This window comes from Myodes glareolus, chromosome 14 (genome assembly GCF_982192425.1).
Source record: "Myodes glareolus chromosome 14, mMyoGla1.1, whole genome shotgun sequence".
Classification (NCBI taxonomy): domain Eukaryota; kingdom Metazoa; phylum Chordata; class Mammalia; order Rodentia; family Cricetidae; genus Myodes; species Myodes glareolus.
This window is the reverse complement of record NC_142039.1, coordinates 8888441-8908057: the sequence shown is the minus strand read 5'-3', so window position 1 is coordinate 8908057 and position 19617 is coordinate 8888441. Positions and strand designations below refer to the sequence as shown.

At 42.2% G+C, this 19617-nt stretch overlaps 1 protein-coding gene and 1 pseudogene across 2 annotated transcripts in view; both read left to right on the top strand.

Moving 5' to 3' along the window:
- Spag6 (sperm associated antigen 6) overlaps positions 1-19617 on the top strand; it is a 57497-nt gene that overhangs the window by 17613 nt on the left and 20267 nt on the right. For both annotated transcript variants that reach the window (XM_048461054.3, XM_048461053.3), the window contains exons 3-5: positions 1276-1442; positions 4963-5146; positions 18805-19010. In XM_048461054.3, the coding sequence (XP_048317011.1) occupies positions 1276-1442; positions 4963-5146; positions 18805-19010 (557 nt within the window). The remainder of the gene's footprint in view (positions 1-1275; positions 1443-4962; positions 5147-18804; positions 19011-19617) is intronic.
- Positions 10374-10724, top strand: LOC125417476 (large ribosomal subunit protein eL34 pseudogene; annotated as a pseudogene).

The following is a 19617-nucleotide window of genomic DNA, read 5'->3' as shown; positions in this document are numbered from 1 at the left end:
ATATATTTTTAAAGAATAGATGTAATGATATCAAGTTTAATAAATGTGTAAGTTAAATAACATTTAGAAAGTCAAGGGCACTTTGCTCCAGTTTGAATGCTGTCATTATTTCTTGTGACTTTCGACTGGGCAGTGTCACCGAGGCGGAAGGCACATGGCACTTTACCGGATGTTGTAGTAAGAGAAAGTTGGTATAGAGGGTTGACGTGTCCTGGGAGGTAACCATAGTGCATTTACTACTGGGTTCCCTTCCCCGGTCTCCTCTGATCTCAATACACATTTCTTCACTAACTATCAGTAGAGAATGTCTGAATTCTAGATTCATTCCATCAGTTCCTTATTGTGGACATTTTACTTGGTCTTTCTCAGCTTCAGTTTCTTCATTGGTCCTAAGGAGAGGGCCTAGCACTAAGGTTTGTCATGAGACTTAAGTGAGTTAACGTGGAAAAGGTTCCCGGAGCAACGCTTCTGCGTGAAGCTCCGGGCTGTATAAATGACTTACGTGGTGATGATGGCCATATGGTCCCTGTGTATTCAACCCTGGCACAAATATTATGGGGGAGCTAATGATACATTGTGCTTCCTTAGCACAAGGATTTGTTTAAAGTTCCTCTTGTGCCTTTTGTGAGTGCGAGCGCTGGCCCCAGTACAATGGCTCTCCCGGCTCTCAAGTCTGAGACGGCCTGAAAGCATTTTCAGTCTGGGAAAAAAAAGACCAAACAGGACAAAGGACCTGGATGATCCTTGAGAGATAGGGTTTACGAAGTTGGTGGGGTTGGGGCTGGGCTTTGCTGCAGACATGCTACCTCTCTCTCATTCCTCCTGATGACACCATAGGTGTTTACCTGTTGTGTAAGAGTTGTGAGTTCCCATCCAGCTCCAGAGCCTGTATTTCCTCTGTGTTAGTGAGATTGGCAGCTAGCATGATTTTGTGTCTTGGCTAGTTAGATGCCTCCATAAGTATCCTCCATTAGTTTCCAGTGAATACTCTGTTGTATGTGTACATGTGTGTGTGTGTGTGTATGAGAGAGAGAAAGAGAGAGAGGGAGAGAGAGAGAGAGGAGAGAGGGAGCTTTGACCTCACGATGCCTCTGCCTCAGCCTTTGAAAGCAGGGCATTACAGATATGTACTGCTATTCAGCTCGCTTCTGTTTGTTTTTTCCTGATTCATTTTATTTTTAAACCTTCGTTTTCTCACTGAATAGATGCTGAATCACACGTTTTGCTTTGTAAAGTAAAATTTTGCTGAGTTCCGGTTTTCATACTTTATCTCAGGTATAATGTCCTTGCTGAGGCCTCTTCTTCTGGATGTGGTTCCAACGATTCAACAGACGGCTGCCCTGGCCCTGGGGAGGCTGGCCAACTATAACGATGACTTAGCAGAAGCAGTTGTGAAGGGCGACATTCTTCCACAGCTTGTCTATTCATTGGCAGAGCAGAATGTAAGACTTTTCTAAAAACTTTTGTTTTTGTTTTCCTTAGATTTAAAAAACTGAGAGCTTTGGGACAGTTGTAAACTTGAAGGCTTTAGAATCACTAGGGCTTTAGTACTGCTTGCCCCGCTAACATCAGTACCTGTGTTCAGTCTCCAGACTCCATGTAGAAATGGCAGGCACCCTGGCACATGCTTCTAATCCCAGCCCTGGGGATGAAAGGCAGGATCCTAAGGACCTCTGGGGTTCACTGGCCAGCCAGTTCAGCATAACTGATGACCTAGGCCAAAGAGGGACACTGACTCAAAGGAACAGAAGACTCCTAAGGATGACCCCCAAAGCTGACCTCTGGTCTACACACACACACACACATGAGTACTTTGGTGTCATTTGATTTTTCTCTGCCTGTTTGGTATCTGTAAGTAGAATTTTGACTACTCATTCCACTTTTAGCTTATCATAATACAGCATGTACCTTCTTTTGATGTCCTTAAGACTAGATTCCTACTTATAGAACAAAACATAAATAAGACCTGAAGAATGGGCAAAGGAATAGATATTCCCCCCAAAGAACATCTCCAAATGGTGAACAAATGCAAGAGAAGCTTGGGAGCATTGGTAAGAGATACAAGCTAAAGGCGTGGTGTGGCATCACTGCACACTTACCAGGATGAGCAGAACGAATATTTTCTAGGAAAATTCAAAGTGTGGAGAAGTAGGAGCCCGCAGCGGTTGCTCGGAGCAGTGTAGAGCGGCATGGTATGCAGTGAGTTCGGGGTTTCAGGATATGAATGAGCAGCTCTTCCAGCTATGGATCTGGGAGAACTAAAAGCAACGCTCACAAGTTATATACAAATGTTCGGAGCAGCGTGACTCACAGCAGTCTGCAGGGGAAAGCAGGGCAAGTCATCAACAGATAAATGAGTAAAGAAAATATCATCTATCCCATACAATGAGTGTTGTTCTGGCATAAAAAGGAATTGAGTACTGATAAATGTCGCAACATGGATGATTCTTAGATCATTATTCCACGTGAAAGATGACAGGCACAGAAGACTGCATTGTATAATTTATATGAATATACAGAATATGCAAATCCATACAGACAGAAGCAGACTCATGGGTGCCAAGGGTTGGGGGAAGAAGGGAGAGAGGGAGTGACTGCTTCATTTTTAAGGGATGCTTTTGGGGGGGCATTGAGACAGGGATTCTCTGTGTAGCCCTGGCTGTTCTATAGACCAGGCTGACCTTGAACTCAGAGATCCACCTACCTCTGCTTCTTTTGTCTCTGCTGAGATTAAAAGTGTGCACCACCACTGCCTGGGCCTTTAAAGGATCCCTGGGTGGTGAAAGTGTTCTCAGCAGTGACACGTGCACAGTACTAGGACTGCATCCCAGCTACACTGGGAATTTTATGATGTATTTATTTTACCAGGCTAAGGCATCTTAACTGTGCAGAAATTTGTTTGATTTTATAGGTTTATTTTTTTAATGCTTTTTATAAAGCCTTGATAGTTTTCTAAGTATGACTAACTGTGTACTGGTTGTAAACAGGCATCTAACACGAGACAGAGAAGTGGGGAGGTGGCTTGGCTAGAGCCAAATCAAGGGTGAGAGGCGGTGCTGTGCGGCCGTCACCTTCACGGTGGCTACAGACCATGCCCTGTCCGTCAGCTCTGTGAGCTTGCTTTTTGTTTTCAGTTCTTGGTACAGGAGTAAGGATGTGAAATGTGAAAACACTGGTCTGGTGCAGGAGAAGGGGTCAGAAAGTGCCAGTTATAGTTATACTTAGCCGGTAGCTATTGGTAAGTTTACATTATAAATTTGGTAATTCTACAGAATAAAAAATCAAATTGGTTTAAGATAAGGGCAAGAAATGTGCTAACACTATTTTTCATGATTATAATAAAGTGTTATTTAGAAAGGTATCCTGAAAGTCTACCTTAATTTTTGAATAAATTACTAGAGAATAGGTTTTTGACATAATTTAAGAAACGAAAGGAAATATGTCACATTAAAACATAGGTATTAGCACAGTACATTTTTATATTAACATATGTCACTGTTTTAGATACAACACATTCAAATACATGTAGTGCATTTTCTCTTATTATTTTTACTATTTATATTTTTAGCCTAAATGATAGAAGTCTTTCAGAGAAGGCAATTGGCTGGTCCTTCTTTAGTAGCATGGTGGTTTGAATGACAATGGCCATCTTAGGTTCATATATGTGAATCTTGATTCCCCAGGAGGTGTGGCCTTGTCGGAGGAGGTGTGTCACTGGGGCTGTGGGCTTTGAGAATTCAGAAGCCAATGCTAGTCATTCCAGTTACTTTTCTCTCTGCTTCCTGGTTGTGGATCAGACGTAAGGTCTCAGCTGCTACTCCAGAGCCATGCCTGCCTGCCTCCTGCAGGATAGATCATGGACTATATAACCTTTGAGAAGCGTGAGCCCTCAAATGAAATTCTTTCTTTCATAAGTTACCTTGGTCATGGTGTCTTCACAGCAATAGAAAAGTAACTAAGATAGTAATTAATATAAAGAAATCAAAACTGATAATGTCGAGTAGGAGATGACTGTGGTTTATTGATAGGGATGGTGAGACCAGCTGAGCATGGTGGTGCACACCTTTAGTGTTGGCACTCAGGATGTACAGGCAGGTGGATCTCTGTGAGCTCAAGACCAGCGTGGCCTATGTGGTAATTCAGGCTCAGCCCAGTGCACACAGTGAGACCTTACCTTAAAAAAAAAAGCAATAAAACCAACAGAGAATTATGAGATCATCTCTATATTATTTTAGTCATGTAACAACCGTGTTGTAGTCAAATATTTCCTACACATACTTTTAGCAAATGGAGAGAAACACATTACTCCTATGTTTTTGATTCCCTAATCAAGTAAAATTTGTTTATAGGGCATACTATCCATATGAAACAGCTTTCACAATTCACACAATAGCTTACTTGTTTTTATCTTTTTTTAAAAAAGCCTTTCTAGAACAGAGAAATAACATGTCCTGTGTTAACAAGGAGGAGCTTTAGAAATGTTGTGAACGTTTTACCTCTCTCTGCGATTGCCAAGTATCTTGTGCTATTTAGGAGGACCTGCTGAGGCCAGGCAAGCTTGCTAGGCTTAGAGGTCGAGAGAAAGTAAGGGAAAAGAGGTGGTCGGTTGACAGAGACAGCGAGCTACCGTGCTGGAGTTCCAGGACTCACACAGCACCTTTCGGTGTCAAGCAGATACAGAAAATCATATTATTTTATGAATCTGCAGAAAGTGCCATGTTTATATTTGATTTTATACAATTTCCAAATGCATGCTTCAAACTAAAATATTTGTAGTGTAATTTAAAATTCACCTCTTTCCCAGGTTAATTACTGAACAGAAGCAAAGGCGGCTGTCCAAGTACCAGCGTTTGCGGGCTGTTTCACTGTTTGCATTCGGCGGCCATTGCACTTTATGTTAATGCCATTTTTGTGTTGCTTTTGGGCTATTTTAGATTCTGGGTTTGTTCTCTTTCCCTGTAGTGCGTCTACAAGAAAGCAGCTGCCTTCGTGCTGAGAGCAGTTGGTAAACACTCTCCGCAGCTGGCGCAAGCCACAGTTGACTGTGGCGCCCTGGACTCTCTGGTGATGTGCTTGGAAGATTTTGACCCTGGAGTCAAGGAGGCTGCAGCCTGGGCGCTTGCATATATTGCAAGGCATAATGCAGGTACTGTGGCATGTTTGAAAGGAGGGTGACTCAAGTTTAGGTTTATTAGATAAAAACAGTTTTGTTTACTGTAAACAGAATTTTAAAGGTGTTGCTGGACATCATGAGAGAGCAGTCTGGAAAGAGAGTCATACTGTTTGGATCAAATATTTACAAAACACTTTTACATTTGAGTCCAACAGAAGGGAAATTTGAAGGAGATGTGTGGTATGGCCGAGTGGGACTGGTTCTACCAACTTTGGTTACACAGCAAGACGCCGTCTCAAGACCAAACCAAACCAAACCAGATAAAACAAAACAAAACAGCTCAGCCAAACAACCAGATAATTATTTTCTTGGCAGCTGGTCAGATAACGTCGCTTTTGTGGTTGTCATCCTCTGAGCTCGTGCTCATTCATGACAGGGCATTCCAAGTCAATCAAGCGGCCCATTGCACGAATGAATGATGAATGAATGATGTGAGAAGATGGAATAAAGCCGTAGAAAGTGGTTTATTCCCCTAAGCTGGCAGGAAGGAGGAGGAAGAAAATAAGGGCAACATTCTTTAAACTGAATCTTGATGAAGTCAACACGATGGGCTGGTAGTCTCCTGGAGAGGGCTGTGCGGACACACAATTGGGAGATGGCATGTGTGGGGGGGGGACCCACTCCGTTCTCTGTAGAACGGCTGAAGAACAAATGACAATGGCATGTGAGAACCATCAGCTTTGCCAGGGATCGACAAATGGCACATTGGAACACGACAGCCATCTGCTGATGGGGAGGAGGAACAGGGCAGGACAGCCATGTGTCTGGGTCTGAAGTCCAGCCTAGTACACTTAGCTGCTGTGTGACCTCAGCCACAGCTTTGGACCTTCTGAACTTCTACACCCTCCTCGGAACAGAGGGCAACCAGCCGTCATTTCTGAGGTTTGTAACGAGGGCGATGGAATGAGACGCAAAGAGCTCCAGTGGGTCTTGGCATGTACCTGGTGAACACGAGATGCCAATGTTAGTGTTAAGTATAGGAAAGGACATTGTAACACTGATGGCTGTGAGCCAGGGGTGCTGGCATGTGCCTGTAGACTGGGCTACTTGGAGGAAGGAGTGGAAGTCGGAGGCCCACCCCACACAATCTAGTAAAGTATCAATCTTAAAAAACATAGTAAAGTTGGAGGAGGAAGTATAAATTGTATAAACCAATGGAAAACAGTGTGTCAAAATCAGTGAAAGTCGTGGGAGAGTTCGGGCTTACCTCAAACACCTGCTTTGGAAGCTCGTCCTGAAGGAAGACTATCACAGAATGAAAAAACTGTATTTGTGGAAATGCTATTATAACATTCTTCATAGTGTCAAATGCCTCAAATATTTGATAGAACTTAAATAGTTAAATAATAGTAATCCATTTAATGAAATCTCATGCAATAAAGTAAAAGGTAATTAGGGTCCTTACTTGGTAACAAGGAAAAGTAATTATAATACTAAAGAGGAGAAAGTTGTGTATTGTGCTTCCACACTGTAAAATGAGCTTTCCTGTGGCTGTAGGTTAGAAAAGGCATGTTACATCACCATGCTGGTAGAGTTAAAGATTTTCCGGTGTGTTTAGGGCAGCTGCTGTGTGGGGAGTCATCCTTGTGAGGCTGGCTCTGTGCCATGTACTTGTGACCTTTATCCCACTGAGCTGCAGCTGCCCTTAGGTGCCTCTCTCCCTATTTGATGAGAAAAGTGTGACTTAAGAGGCCTGGGAAGATGTGAATGGTGGTGTCAGAATTGGGGTTTAAATTTTCCTACTCCCAAGTTCGTGTTAGCTGCTGCACATATAGCTGGACTGACCACTTCCTGGCCGTGCTGGAGGAAACCCGCAGAAGCAGGCAGAGGCTCTCTCACATTGTATTTGGTTTGTAAAATGGGGACACCACTAGCGACAGACTAGAAATAGAATAGCAGGAAGCTAAGGTGAAAAAGAAAACTCTTGTCATGTTTAGAAAGATTCATATTAATTTTCTTTCCATAGTAATCAGAAGCCAAAACCTTCGCAGTTGGCTTTGGTAGGTTCTGAGAAGTCAGAGGACTGGTCCACACTGTGCGGAGTACCCAGAAGCTCTGCAGGACAGTCCCATACTGGTGGGCATGTGCCAGGGATGTCCTGCCCATCTTCCTTTGTTGCCCAGTCTGGGAGATGTTACTGTAGTTCATAAGTAGGATCCAACTTGGGGATCACATTCCACTTTCTTTCAGGACTCCATGTGAAACCTCCAGTCTAATCTACCATTTCACGTAGTTAGGGCCTAGGGCCCGACACTCAGAACCACAGAAGCCACCAGTCACAGCCAATGGAAGACAATGGGATGTTTACCCCCAAAGGACTGGTTTATTTCCCAGTGTCTCCTTGAAGTGGAGCTTGTTGAGATCACTTGGCCACACCCACTCCCTGCCCTCTGTTCCCTATCCGCGCTAAGGTGCTCGATGCTTTAAAGTGATTTAGACCTTAAGTGAAATGCCAACCTTCTCCTCTCTTGCTCTTAAGTAAGGGAAGGTTGGAGATCTGAGGTCAGCCCTTTTCTCAGAATGGTCTCTCTTTCCTTTCTTCTTTGGTGTCTTTCCCGCTTTACTAACATGTCTGTTTCCATTTTTAGGGCCTAGCCTTGCTTTTGGAGATAGAAGTGTCAGACCAGAAGCATGAGGGATGAAGTAGGAAGGGCAGCAGGATTGTAGCCCCTGGGCAGTGGGGACAGAGCTACACAGGAGCCCTAAGCCTGGCCTCCCAGGCAGGACCCCTCAGTGCCTAATTAAAAGTACAAACTGAAGGAAAGGCAGAAAGTGGCTTGGTGTTCTGAGGGAAACTTCTCTACATCTGGGCTCAAAAATAAGTTTTAGGTGTTGAGAGCTTTAATTAAAAAGTCAGGCTATCTTTTGGTAGTAAGCTCTGGTTGGATTTACGTCTAGCGAAAAGGAATACATTTGATTAGATGTTCTACAACTTAGGCACGACTCTGTGCCGGGGTCCAGATGAAGAAGCTGTAGCGGCGTGGTTAGAGGGTGGCTCTGTCACCAGCAGCTTCTGATGGGACACTTAGACAACCAACAGCTTCTCAGCCCCTCCTCTGTGTGAGGAAAGGGTGTCCCCAGGATACCATCCTCTCTAGTTCAAGCTCCCCATGACGTCAGACACCTCTGCCTCTAATTGCCGGGGGTTGTTTTCCACATGTGTGCTCTTCCTCCTCAGCTCAGACAGATGTGCGGCTCAGTTGTGAGATGGAGCTTCTGCAGCCTGGCTCTCAGGCCTGGGCACTGTGGACACCCACGGATTTATTGCTACACCACAGCCCGCTTTTTAAATGAGTAGCATGTGGAAGGACTCTTAACTATCTTATGCAGAATACTGAAACGAGAAAGGAGAAGGCTTTAAACTTTAGAATTTTTATAAATACTCATCTCCTTCAATGTGCCAATATCAGAGACATAGAGAGAATGTAGAATGGCCTAGAAGGCAATAATGAATTCTCAAGCCACACATTTATTTATGATGAAACTACCTCAATCTACTTAACAATTTTCAAAGGAATTAACTTTTAAAAGTGCAAATTTTAATCATCAGTATTGAGAGAAGTGATGTTACAGCGATGGTGTAGAACAGAGGAGCAGCAGGGGCTGGAGGCCGCCCTGGGCGCCTGATGAAGCCCCCACAGAGCCACTTCTAACCCAGGTGCAGGGGAGGTGAGGTAGGAGCATCCTGGGAGTTTGGGAGCAGCCCAAGCAACAGAGTGAATGCTCCCATCTCAGCAGCTGAAGCAAAGCCCCGTGGACTGGCGACTGTAACGATTATACTGATTTCTGTAACATTTTTCATTTTATATATATGCTTGTTGTACACACAGAGGAAAATGAGTCTTAGAGGATCATAATATTTTATATCATATCTATTTGATCCTGACATTTATTTTCCCAGATTCCTTTCCAATGATCCAGGTGTTAGAGAAAGGGGGAAGTGGAGAACAAGCATCTCCTGTTTGTTTTAGGGGGTAGACTCCAAATATGTTAAAATACCATTCTAGCTAGAGCCATGTTCCACCGGGCAGTGCACATGTGGGTGAGAAGTACACTCTGATTTTCCTGTATTTTTAAATTCTTTTGATTTTTTTTGTCCTTCCTTCCTTCCTTCCTTCCTTCCTTCCTTCCTTCCTTCCTTCCTTCCTTCCTTCCCTCCTTTTTTTTGTTGTTGCTGTTGCTGTTGTTGATATAAAGAACTCAGGCCTGGCAGTGGTGATGTATGCCTTTAATACTAGCACTTGGGAGACAGACAGATCTCTGAGCTCAAGGCCAGCCTGATTTACTGAGTGAGTTCCAGGATAGCCAGGGCTGCACAGAGAAACTCTGTCTTGAATCCACCCCTGCCCCAATTTTTTTTTACACTTTTAGTTTCAAATACATCAATACATCTTCTGCGCTATCTACCTCTTTAGACAAAACCCATGATTGAGTCGGAACTGGAGAGATGGTTTGCTTCATGTCCTCTTCATAACCCAGGTTCAGTGTCTGCATCTGTCCTTCCTCCCCACTCACAATCAGCCTGGCTTTCCCTTTTCTATGTTAGACTATACCTACGTGTATGTTTATATACAGATATTATTGCCTCGGATTCACATGTGAAAGAGAACACACTATTTCTGAGATTGTGTGACCTCACTTAATATTATAAAGTCCATTAATTATCCTGCAGTTTTTAAAATTATTTTTTCCTTAGAGCCAAGTACTATTCCATATACATACATACATACATATATATGCATATACCAAATCTTCGTTACACATTAATCTGTTGATGGACAACCAGGTTGGTTTCAATTCCTTGCTAAAGAGAACAAAATGGTAATTGATATAGTGGTGCAAATATCCCTATGATGGGGTATGAGTTCTTGGGTATATGCCTAGGAATAAAATAGCTGGGTCATATGGTGGTTCCTTTTTCAATTTTTTGAGAAATCTCCAAACTGACTTCCTGAATGGCTGTATTAATTTGCACCTCCACCAACAGTAAATAGGGTTCCTTTCTCTCCCACATCCTCTCCAACACTGGTTGTCAGATTTCCTGACAATCACCTTTCTGACTGGGATACCAAGTAGTTTTAATTTGCATTTTTCTGATGAAGAAGGATGCTGAATACTCTTAAAAATAGTTATTGACCATTGTGTTTCTTTAAAAAAATTATTAGTGCTCTTCCGAGGACAGTGCTTAGAGGCACTCAGAATGGTCCAGTATTTGACAGACCATCGTAGGCTTTCCTACAACACAGTCTCTAACAAAACTAGGCTGTCCTGAACCCCTGGCAACAGGATTGTTTACCTTTACACCAAGAAGGTTGGGAAAGCACCTAAACCAGCATGGGTGTGTGCCCAGGCCGACTCGAGGGGTTCGTGCTGTGAGACCGAGAGTCCTCATGAGATTGTCTAAGACAAAGAAGCATGTCAGCCGGGCCTATGGTGGCTCCATGTGTGCCAGTGTGTCCGTGACGGAATCACGCGGGCTTACCTTATTGAGGAGCAGAAAATTGTTGTGAAAGTGTTGAAGGCACAAGCGCAGAGTCAGAGAGCGAAATAAATGTGCGGCTTTTTAAATTAAAAAAAATATTTAAAAAAACAAAAAAATATTTGTTTTCCCATCTACTTATTGGCAGTTTTATTTCCTTGGTATTTTATTTTGCAATTCTTTGTAAATTCTGGATATCAGCCCCTTGTGTGAAGTGGGGTGGGCAAAGATTTTCTCTATTCTGTGGGTTATCTGTTTGCTATGATTATTTCCTTTGCTTTACAGAAACTTTTAATTTTCATATCACCGTATCTTTCTTAATGGACAGAGTAAAAGTTGCCTCAGATCTCATCTCGGAGGTAAAAATAACTGATATGAATGGACATAAAGGCCATGCAGACAACGGGACTAACACTGGACAGGAATGTATAGAACTACAACACTGTATTGAAAAGCATGTATGAGTGCTAGGGATTGTGGCTCAGGTGGTACAGTGCTGGCCCAGGTGTGATCCTCATCACCACATAAAATGGGGCTGCGATGTCACATGCATACATCACTGAGAAAGTGGACACAAGAAGAATCAGAAGGTCATGTTTGGCCATGTACTGTGTTCAAGACCAGCTTGGCCTACATGAGACCCAGCCTTAAAGAAAACCACCGCATATAATATACTGAGTGACACACATTAGAGGCACAGGAATCGTGCGGTGCAAGCGAAGTCACTAGAACCTCAGTCTGCACCCATCTCATTTTGTTTTGTTTTGTTTTGTTTTCGCTTTTCGAGACAAGGTTTCTCTGTAGCTTTGGAGCCTGTCCTGAAACTAACTCTTGTAGACCAGGCTGACCTCGAACTCACAGAGCTCCGCCTGCCTCTGCCTCCCGAGTGCTGGGATTAAAGGCGTGCGCCACCACCGCCTGGCCTCATCTCATTATGAGCCACTCAGGCCATCATTCATCAGATTCTGGAACTGAAGTACGATGGGAATGACAGAAGATGTGGGAGAAGAAAGAGCTCCCCGACCCTCTCCTTGATGGCACCCCACCTTCTCTTAGTCTGGGGTTCACTTTGGTTCTATGCTAATACCTGGAGTAGAATCGCTGTGTGTGGAGAGCAGAGAAAGAGATGGATATTCCAGTGCCTGACACGTCCCACACAGATTCCGGGCCACCCTGCTTCTGGAACTTGCTTTGTTTTCCAGTTCACATAACACCTATTAAATATGGAGGGGAAAATATTTGAATTTGCACCTGAACTTCTAGGACTACATTAGGCATAATGCATTTGAAATCTGAAAGTCCTCATTGGGCGCTTCACAGCCTTCTATGAGAGGTGTTAGCTATTGAGTGCTGAGGACTTTGTCAATGTAGAATTGGGCTCTCCAGTAATTCACACATATCAGCTGGTTTGCCATAGGTCTTAATGCCATAGTCTTCAGGAAAATAGCAAGTATACTGTGCTAGCTGACATAGTTTGGGGCCTTTTTGTTTTTATATGTGGTTTTAGATGAATGGCCCAGCTTGCTTTCAAAGTGCAAAGTAAGTTAATTACATCAAAGCATTTTACTCAAACTGTTTCTGAAGCTTTTAGGGTGAGAGCCTGGGCCCTGACAGCCCTAACAAGCTGACCACCCATCCTCAGTAGGCCAATTAAGCAAATAAGTAATAGTGAAAGCAGAAAAAGGAGAATTATTCAGCGTGGCCATACTGGGAAGAAGAACAAAGAGGTCCTGCAACCCCTCCCCACAACCATCTGAGAAGCCCTAGCATGAGGTTAATGCTTAAACAGGAGGAGGAGATGGGTACACACAGCTACATAGAACTAATCTGGTAACCCAGAGCAAGCTGGCCAGCCATGCTAGCTGAAATGACCAGTTCAGCAAGACACCCTGCCTCAAAAAATAAAGTGTGTGTGGGGGCAATCAAGAAAAGATTTAATGTCAACCTCTGATTTCCACACACATATGTACCTATACATATGCAAACATGCATCCACAAATGTATATCACACATACATACTCAAAAATATATAAACATGTGATCAGCATACAAGATATTCTATATTTTATGTATATATAATATATGTATTATATATTAAAATAACAATCAAACTAAGCAAAAACAATTAAACATCTCCTATGGGAACTGACTGAGGAAATAATGGCAATATCAACCTAATGTGATTTTAGACACACATTAAAAATGCTAGGTGAGAAGCTGGAGAGCACTGGTTAAGACCACATCCTGCTCTCCTAGAGGACCGAGTTCAGCTCCCAACACCAGTGTCAGGTGACTCCGGGGATGACACCTCTGGCCTCCATGAGCACCTGCGATTATGTGCACGTACCCACACAGGTCCCTGCACACACACATGATTAAAAAGTGTTGGGTTAGATCCACCTCCAGATTAAAAGTAGACAGCAAAGCCCAGGGGACTTTCAGAGCCCCTCAGGGGAGGCTCAGAAGAAACTCGTGAACAGAGACCTCTTTTCCAAGAGCCTGGTGTGACTTTGTTGTTTGTTTTAAGAGAGGATCTCTCTATGGAGTCTTGGCACTCATTATGTAGATTAGGTAGACCTTGAACTCACAAAGATTCCCCTGCCTCTGCATCCTGCATGCTGGGATCAAGAGTGTGTGTCACCATTCTTGGCATCTGGTGTGACCTTTGTAATCTCCAGTGTCTTATTTTTGTTTGCCTATCAGTTGAATCCCTCCTTGTCCTGTTTCCATAGAGAATTCCATCAGAACCTGGTAACGTTGGACTGAACAGTCTTCCTCATCCCACTGAGTTTCTACAAGGCAGGGATCCTACCTAGCCCTGGGCTGAAGCCAAAGGAATACCAATAAAATCTGAATAACAAACAGAGAACTCTTCCTATCAGAAGGATTTGGTTTTTAGCTTGTAGGCTAAGGGAAGTCCCAACCATGGGTGCAAAGTTCTATCAGGCAAGTGGAAAACCTGAAGACTTCTAGGTACAAGAAGCCTACTTTGTGAAGATCTAATTCCACTTTCTTCACTGTGCTGCTTTTACCAGGGCACTGTGGACCAGCTCAGTAGCTTGTCTTTGCCCAGTCTCAGCTGTGGAGAGTCGAAGGCTAAGGAGGGAGTGGGGTGGGCCTCAGGGTGCTTTCAGTCTCCTCCTACCTGCCGTCATTCAGGCCACAGCCAGCTTTCATTGTTTTCTGCTTTCTCTTGTTTGGTCTCCTTTCCTTGACTTTCCCACATCATGTTTTGAGCCTCTCTCCATAGAAGCCTGTGTAAGTGCTGCCAGCTCTGTCTAATCAGCCGGCTGTAATTTCTAGCCCAAGCCCTGTTATCTGTAGACGTGGCCTGTTGGACTCACTTGAGTTTTCAAAGGCACCAGAATCATTTTGCCTTGGAAGCAAATGTATGTGTTACCCCTTCACCTATCACTCAAGGTATTGGTTAGGGCTCGGCCAATGACTATGAAAATACTGGAGAGGAGTGTGAGACGGGAACAATGGACATTGACTTTTGAGTGTGGGAGGAGAAAGAAAACTCACGTGAAACTTTTTCATAGGACACAGGAGTTTCCTCTCTGTGCTTTTCTCATTTCTATCTGCAAATTTAGTTGTCAATCAATCAGCTCAAAATTATAACCAAATGGAGGGATTGTTGGCTGTGGATGTTGCATCTTTCAGCTGTGATGGTGAAGAACAGGTTGCTGTGGGAGCAAGCCCGGTGATTTCTGCTTCCTGCTGTGCACATCCTGTGTGGTCCCTTCCGCCAATAGAAGTGATACTTTGTAACGTCCAAGTTTGGCTATGACAGACTGCAGAGTTTGTGTTGGCTCATGTGTTCTGGATCACTCCTTTTCGATACACCCTCCTTGAATGTCCTACAGGGAAGCTCACATACTGGACAGGACAGGTTTCTCCCAAGCCTCCTGAGTACGCTTGGAAGTGGATTTCAGATGACTGAAGCAGCCATGTAGCCCAGGCTGGCCCCTTGATTGTAGCCCTTTGACTAAACCATTTCCTTATTTCTGACCAACAGAGATCACAAGGGAGTAAATGCTTCAGGTTTTGAAGTTTAATGTAATTTATTACACAGTAGTAGATAACCACACCAATGGTAAATAGTTGGGTTAGACCAAGACTAAATTAATTTGGCTTTGGAAGAACTGGTATTAAAGCCATTCTGAAGCTTTGGAACTACAGTTTGGTTTTTTTTTCTTAATTGTAGTTTCACCTACTTATGAAAAATTGGTTGAATGGTATGTCAGATTATTATTAATGTAAGATTACTTCCTCAACGTATTTTCTATATTTTTTTTAAAAAAGTTTTAATTGGGCTGGGGATGTAGTTTAGTTAGTAGAGTGCTTGGCTAGCACACGCAAAGTATGACTCTCCAGCCCTGTGTACAGTGACATGCAATCCCAGCATTCCTGAGACCCATGCAGGAGAATTAGAAATTTAAGGTCGTCCTTAACAACATAATGAGCTTGAGGCCACTAGCCTGGGGTACACAAGACTGTCTCAAAATAAATAAACAAATAAATGAAAGTTTGGAAGTGATTTAGCTATGTATTTTATGTTTATGGCTAGAGTAAAAACCAGCCAGCCGATTTTAAAACAGATATAGAACACCTAAGTGCACGGAATTGGATTATGATTTTTGGTATTTTTATAAGGAAACAAACTGAAATATAATTTCCAGGGCTTAGAAATAAAAGTAAGTAAAATTAAAGAAATAAGGTTTCCAGAGGAGTTGCTGAATTTGTATGTTAGAACTCTCTCTCTCTCTCTCTCTTTCTCAGGCCTCTTCATTAGGGCTAACTTAATTTATGAGTTCTCATAGTCACTTCATTTTGCTCTAATCTATTCTATGTACTGATTATGCACAGAAAAGTCAGTTATCATCTGGTTTTGGATTAGCGCTGCCCCATTGTTGTTGTTGTTCATCATTGCTTGGTTTCTCCTCTCATTTTCCTTACATCACCACCGTGGTGGTCCTTCCTGAACGTGACTGTAAGAATTGAAGGTAGGAAGAACATCATGTTTCCATATCAAGAAAGCACCTGCACAGGTCGTTTGAGAAGGGCCGAGAGTTAAGCCTGAGGCTGTAAAATGGTGGTTGAGTTTGAAGCGGGCTCCCAGGTGGATGTGTTCTATTTAGCCTGTATTATGTTGTCTCACACAGAGTTCTTTTAAAAAATAAAGTTGCTAACACTTAAAGGGCAGGGAGCTTCACATCTCAGAAGGGCCTGATGACAGCATGCCTCTATTCTTGCACGGCCACAGAGGGCTAAGGCTAGCAATTGTTGTCCCTTGTAGATAGAGGCCTTCCCCTCCTCCACTGCTTCTAAGTGTCCTGTTTTCCTTCCTTCTTTGGGCTTTATTTATTTTCGTTTCTTTCCTACAGGCTCTGAGTTTACTTACTTTGATTTAAACAGACAACTTAATGCATAATTACGAAGTAAGATTGAGAGTTTAGGGTGTAGCCTAGTGTTTCACAGATGGGGAAGTAAGACCTCTGATATGCCCCACCACCACCACCCAGTGGCCTTCACAGTATTTTCCAGCTCTTGAAAGCTGCCAGGGAAGAACAGCCTCTTTCTAAGTTAGACTCACAAAATTAGAGATTTGAAGAGAGGGTCCTGTGCTGGCTGGTTTTATGTCAACTTGACACCGTTAGTTACCTGAAAGGAGGGCCCTCAACTGAGAAAATGCCGCCATAGGATCCAGCTGTAGAGTGTTCTCTTAATTAGTGATTGATGGGGAGGGCCCACTCTATAGTGGGTAGTGCCCTTCCTGGGTGGGTGGTTGCAGAACAGCATAGTGTAGAGTTGGGTAGCATTTCAGGACAGTGTGCGTTATTATTAACGGCTCAGCATCCAGCTGATGAAGCATTTGTTACTCCGACAACCATTCAATGAGAAATATATGCATATTATAAAATAGGTATCTTAAGTTTTTGTTGTTAATGGCTTACTTGTTTAGCTGGGGAAGGTTTAGTATTTCCTTTAAAGAGTTGAAGTTCACTGTGTACTCTTTATTCCTAGGAACTGTATAAGAGGGAAAACACAGAAGCGAATTCATCTTTCCACTTTTTTAAGATAAATGTTTGGTCCATTGTCTCAGCTTCTTTTCTGCTGCTGTGAGAAACAGTGTGAGGAGAAAGGGTTTATGTGGCTCGTAATTCTGGGTTTCAGCCCCTCAGAGGAGGGATATCACAGTGGGAGGAGCTTGAGAGAACTGCTTACATTACACCCACAGTCAAGAGCGGAGAGGACCAGTGAAATCACCCCTGGTGGTGCCCAGTCTACAGTCCCAGTCTTACAGAGTCCATGGTTCCCTACTCAGAATGGTATTGTCCACAATCAAAGTAGGGCTTCCCACTTCTATTAATCGAGACGGCAATCCTTCTCAGACACTCTCAGAGGCTAACCTTAATCTACACAATCCTTCACAAGGTTTGCTCGTGGGTGTCACGTTGACAGGATTTACCACCTTGCCCATTGTATTCCAATAGGCACATATAAAATTGATATTACCATATAATATCTGTATAATTTGGGTTGGTTTGAATCTCACAGGAACCTGTTAACTAACAGGAAATTTGAGTGTTGTATTTAGAAACAACACACACTGTTTTATATATATTCTCTTCTATTTCCCTTGAGTGGTGGATGTGGAGAAACATGGCTTACCTCCTTAGCCTGCTGTCCTGTTCATCTTCTGGTGGATGGATCAGCAGATATTTCCGAGGGACCTGTTACATTGCTGTGTAACAGTCTTTCTGATATTATGTTTGTTTTAAAAAAGATTCCTCTTACTTCCCCTGGTTTTTGAGATGGTATATAAACTTCACATTTATATCATATTACATACCAGATTTTTTAAAAATCAAAACATTTGTTAGTGAATGTACTGTTAATTTGTAGAAGTGTGTCACAGGCTCCAGAATTCAGATGATAACCTTCCATTAATACTTGTTTAATGAAAGAATGAATAAAATGTTTATACATTATTGTGACTTCTAAGATAATTATGGTAGTTTAAGGAAAACAAATTATACACACTAACCTGTCTTTAATAACATTAATTTCTTTTGGAAAATGTAGTATTATCAATCTTTTGAAAAATTAAATATTTTCTGCAAATTAAAGACTAAAGTGACATGGTAAATAGCTACTTCAGCTTGATAATTGAGACATTTATGTAAAAGGCTCTAGAAATATGGGGAAATGGGAACGCTGTTTGGCAGGAGAGATGTGAGAAATGGTGGGTGTGACTCCTTGAGGCCACAGTTGCCTCGGGAGCAGAATGAGTTCCTGGGCAGAGCTTCCTGCTTCTGCATTTATCGCCTGTGCCTTGTAAGCATCGGCCCCAACATCTCTCATTCTCTGAAATGTAAAATTATTATTTTATAGCTGTTATTCTCGGACATGTGAGTAAATCAACACATATATTCAAAAGATATTTATTTGCTCCTTGTGTAACATAATAAATATCAATTTATTCCCTTACCTAGGTATTAATAATTATATGTAAAAGTATGTTGATAAGTTTTAAACCTCATTTTTGAAAGTATTTTAGCAAACAATGAAAAGACAATCTTTTATTTTGTATAAAATATTTTAAAAAAAATCTTTTTGAAGTATTAGAAGATGAAAGGAATTTAAAAATCGACATTATTGGTCCATGATTCATGCTAGTGTTTACTCATGTAAATAGAACAGAATACTACCTAATTAATGTGGTTGTAAATAGAACAGAATACTACCTAATTAGTGTGGTTGGTAAATTTTTGGTACTTTAATTTTCTCTGTTATTGTAAACCATGCATAAAATGCTGGCCTATTGAGAAGTGCAGAATTGCCAGAGCTTAAACAGCTGACATCTGCTTACTCTCTTAAAAAAAAAAAAAGGATAACAGGCCGTTTCAGCCTAATCTACCTCAAATGTGTTCGTGTAAATGGAGGCCCGTCTATTGACCTGTGTTCTTCTCAGCTCGGGATTGGTCCACATGGTTTATGAAACCAGAAAGGCTGATTTGAAATGCAGATGTCGAGAGAGTGAAGTACACCCTCCCCTTTTTTCTTTGCTGTATCTGTCAGGGTGAAAGATGGCTTGCACAAGGGTCAGTCACCCATACTCACTTAATTCCTTTTCTTGGACCCACAGAACTGTCACAAGCTGTGGTGGATGCGGGAGCCGTTCCTCTTTTAGTGCTGTGTATCCAGGAGCCGGAAACGGCTTTGAAAAGGATTGCCGCCTCGGCCCTCAGCGATATTTCAAAGCATTCTCCAGAGTTAGCACAGACGGTGGTGGACGTCGGAGCGATTGCTCACTTAGCCCAGATGATCCTCAACCCTGATGAAAAATTGAAGGTATTTAAAACTGAGGTCAAGAGACAACAGACAAGCCAGCAGTCTTAACAATCCAAGAAAATGAAGCTGTGTACAGACTAATGTTACAGAGAAAAACAATTAACAGATACAGCTGAAAGCAGATACAAATACATCGTGTCTTGGGTCCTTTAGCACGTGGAAATAATGCTTTGGGTGTCACATTTAAGGTGTTTTTTTGGAAATTTGTGTACAATTCTGAAGATTCCAAGTAGCATTAATGCTAACATTAATAATTAAAATAAGGCATTGGCCTAACCAAAATAGCTCAGTTAGGAGCGTCTTAGACTGAAAACAAGACCATAAAGATTTTCTAGCCCATCACTAGAATATTTGAATTTCCTATGAAATTTTCATGTTTATTAGTCCTCTGTTAGCTTTTTAAATCTACCAATTATACAAATATATATATATATATATATACATATATTAATTGTTAATGTTAGCTAAGTGATGACAAGTTCTTTGAGATGGTACCAACATCATATGATAAAGACATTAATTCTGCTTGTTATTGTAATACATACCACACATACCATAAATTAGCAATCTATGTACGGTGTAATTAAGAAGTTTTTTTTAACACCTG